Source organism: Tupaia chinensis, unplaced genomic scaffold, assembly GCF_000334495.1.
Source record: "Tupaia chinensis unplaced genomic scaffold, TupChi_1.0 Scaffold000042_2, whole genome shotgun sequence".
NCBI classification, from domain to species: domain Eukaryota; kingdom Metazoa; phylum Chordata; class Mammalia; order Scandentia; family Tupaiidae; genus Tupaia; species Tupaia belangeri.
This window is the reverse complement of record NW_006159498.1, coordinates 304,968-308,401: the sequence shown is the minus strand read 5'-3', so window position 1 is coordinate 308,401 and position 3,434 is coordinate 304,968. Positions and strand designations below refer to the sequence as shown.

Below are 3,434 nucleotides of genomic sequence, written 5' to 3'. Positions count from 1 at the left end.
AAGCGCTCGGAGGCCTTGAGACGGGAGAACATGGTGAGGGCGTCAGGGAAGTTGGGGGGCGTGGCAGGGGTGTTGGCAGGAGTGCACATCTGCGGGGAAGGAGAGGGAGGGTCAGCTTTCTGGAGGCTCCTGGAAGAGGACAGGTGTGCCCAGCCTGCTGCTGGAAGGAACCCTTTAAGTCCCTTCCCCACATGCCACCAGGGCTGAACCCTGAACCCCAGCTGGCCCACCCCACAGGGGCTCACACTGGGGCCCTGGAAGGCAGAGCACCCACCGGCTCTGGGGTACGAGGCCCTCCTAGTGGCCCCCATTCCCTCGGGAGGCTGCAGGGGGCGGAGCACCACCACCCTGTTTTACAGGGAGGCCGAGCTCCAGGGGAGGCTTACCATCTGGTGGTGGTGGTGGCTGTAGGGGATGTTGGTCTCCTGGAAAAAGGCGCTGAGGGCCGTCTGCAGGAAGAAAGGCCTACACTCACCTTCTGGAGCCTGGCACTAGCCTGACCTGGCCACCGGAGGAGAGAGGGTGAGCCAGGACAGCTGGAACCGGCGCGAGCAAGGACCAGCCTGGCCGTTCCCACACAGCCCTTACGAAACTGCTCCCCACCAGCAGGCGGGCGGCTCTAGGCTTTGCAGAGTCCTGCCTTCACACTCCTGGCCTCGCTGCAGGCCTGGGAGCAGGCAGGACCTTCACCCTGACTGACACAGCCTCGCCAGGCGGCCAGGAGATGGCCGCGGCCCCCACGCAGTCCGGCCTGCCTGGCTCTGCCACTACCTCGCTGGGGCCAGCTGCCACACTTCCCCCAGGATGCTTCCTCACCAGTGACCTCGGGGTCACGCAGGGGCCAGAGTCTGAAGGGCGAGACCTGCTGCTCAGCACGACTCTGCCCTGGCAGACCTCTGGCCCCCGCCTGGGCCTGTTTCTTCATCTGTACCAAAAGGAAAATGGACTAGGGGCTTCTGAGGCCCCCCTTGCAGCAGCGACCTCCTGAGATGCCCACGGTCCAGCTGCGGGAGCCTGAGCTGAGGGCCGGGTCTGTTCACTAGCCCGGCTGACTGCCCACGAAGGTTCCCAGGGTGGCAGTGCAGGGTGGCGCCCTGGGCGGGGCTGGGCCTGGCACAGGACATCGCGCAGCACTCATGCCCACTCCCTGGCCACCTGTTATTGCCAGCACTGTGCTGGGCACCTGACGCCCGCCGAACAAGGTGCCAACGCCTGGCAAGGCTCCACCAAAACCGTGTGTGTTGTGCCACAGCAGCCTTAGGCACGGACTGGGACCAGGCGTCTCAGGACAGGGAGGCCGGAAGGTAAAGCACTTCAGGGTCACTGGGCTAGGAAGGGGTTAGGACTCTGGGCTGTGACCCTGCAGGACCAATAGGAGGGTGTGGGAAAGGAAAGAGGTCGCAGGTGACCCAGGAGGGGCTGGCACCTGGCAAGTCCAGGCGTAGGCACCCTGCCGCTGGAGGGAGTCGAGAGGCGGCCTGCTCTCGTGCAGGTGCGGAGGGAGCCCGTCGAGTGTGTGAGGGTCCACAGGACCCCGCCAAGTCCCAGGCCTGGCCCTGGAGCCACTGCGGCAGGCAGCCCCCATGCCGTCGCCAGCGTGACTTCCTGGCCCCTCCCCGCCCCACACGCCCAGGCGACTCCCAGGGCTTGCCCTCAGGACTTTTGTTAGTTTTTTTTTTTTTTTTTTTAAGTAAATTCAATGATTTATTCTGGGAATTTCCTGCTGGAGACACCCAAATGGGTGTGGGAGCTCACGCATGGGAGCTGGTCTCTCCACACCTCCCCTGACTCCAAGAACCCCAGACAGAGCCCACCGCTTCCCCAGCATTTGCAACCCCCAACCCAGGAGTCGAGGTGACAGTCCCAGCCCCTTCCTCCAGAAGCCACAGTAGAGTCTGCAGGAGAAGCAGAGGCGGCACCCACCGCCAGACCGAGCCCCTCCCCCAGCCTCCTGCCCCCATTAGCACCTGAATCAGAGAATGTGACCCAGAAACGCGGCCTGAGAACACTGCCGGTGGGGCCAGCGTGCAGAGGGGGGCCGGTTAACCAAAAGCACCCCTCATCCAGTCCCATGCAGAACCCAAGGTTTGGGGGTTCAGTTAACTCACATGAGCCTTCCTGGTGTCCCCCACCTCAAAGATGGCAAAACCCAGACTCAAGAGAACCCTGGGCCCCAGGAGAGCCCCCACCCTGCGAGTGGCTCCAGTCTCTCCAGAGTTTTCCTGACACTACAATCTTAAAGCTACAGTTTCAATTCAACTGCTGTCGCTGTCCTGTGGAAGGAGCAGCCTGGGTACCCAGATCCTGGGTGCCTGCTCTGAGGCTGGACAGGACCTGCTTCCCATGGACACCTGCCTGCCCAGGCCCAGGCGGGGAGTGAGCCTGTCTGCAGTCGTGGGGCTCCAGCAAGAGCCTGCCTTGAATGTGGTTTTGCAAGTTTTGCCACATCCAGCCCTGGAGACACATGGGGTGGGTTAGGGCTGCTGGAGGGGAGGTGGGCCGCCTGGGGCGAGGGGGCAGTGGACTGGCCATTCACTCCTTACAGGGTGCCCCCCCAGACACAGAGACTGTGGCCAGAGGGGCACAGCAGCCTCTCGTCTCCTGGGGTGAAGGCTGCAGGTCTGAGAGGGGAGCAGGAAGCCAAGCTGGCCCACAGGCAGCGGTTGCCCTCCCACTCCCAGTGTGTCCTAAGCTTGGGGCATTCTCATCCCATCTTGAACCCAGAAGGCTGAGCCACCGAGTGCCCTAACTCCTGGTGCCTCCTGCTGCAGGCTCAAATACCTTCCCCAGGAAGGCACCCCATCCTGGAGAGACAGGTTTCTGTTCCCTGGCTGGGCACAGACACTCAGACCTGCGATGCTGGGGCCCTACCGGGTAAGGAGCTCAGGCCTCACCCCTAGGTTTACTCCTGGGATCTTCAGGTTAGGGAAGGTCAGGCAACCTCCTGGCAGCATAGGCTGTGGGCACGATACCCTACAGGTCGGGTTGGCAGTGGGTGCCAGGCGGGTCAGACCCACCGCCCGCCAGCTGGCCTGCCAACCATCCCTGGTGCCCCTGCGCAGGTAAGGGTTTGCCTGGTGGCCCTCCACGGACCACCAGAGCCCAGCTCTGAAGAGGGACCCCAAGATGCACTGGTGTGCTCCCGCGTGCGACTCCAGCACGCCACTGTGGCTCCGGGCAGTGAGTACACATCACACTACCCGGTGCGGGCACCATCTGCGAAGACGCCCATGCGTACACGCTGAATGCACCGGGCAGGCTACGTGGGCACACGCGCCGACATGCCCACATGCCCAGCCTTCGCGGTGCCCCGCTGACGCCAGGGCGCAGAGCGTGCGTAAACACAAATGCACATGTACGTGTGCGCTCACGCCGCCGGCCGCCGCACACGGACCCCCGCACCGCACTCTCGGAGCGGCTCCCCCCTCCGGCCC

The 3,434-nt window shown here is 63.9% G+C and overlaps 1 protein-coding gene across 1 annotated transcript in view; it reads right to left on the bottom strand.

Moving 5' to 3' along the window:
- UBALD1 (UBA like domain containing 1) overlaps positions 1–3,434 on the bottom strand; it is a gene marked incomplete at its 5' end in the record, with an annotated part of 5,915 nt that overhangs the window by 898 nt on the left and 1,583 nt on the right. The window contains 2 exon segments of the mRNA XM_027773214.1: positions 1–89; positions 387–449. The exon segment at positions 1–89 is cut by the window's left edge and continues 80 nt beyond it. Of these exon segments, the coding sequence (XP_027629015.1) occupies positions 1–89; positions 387–449 (152 nt within the window).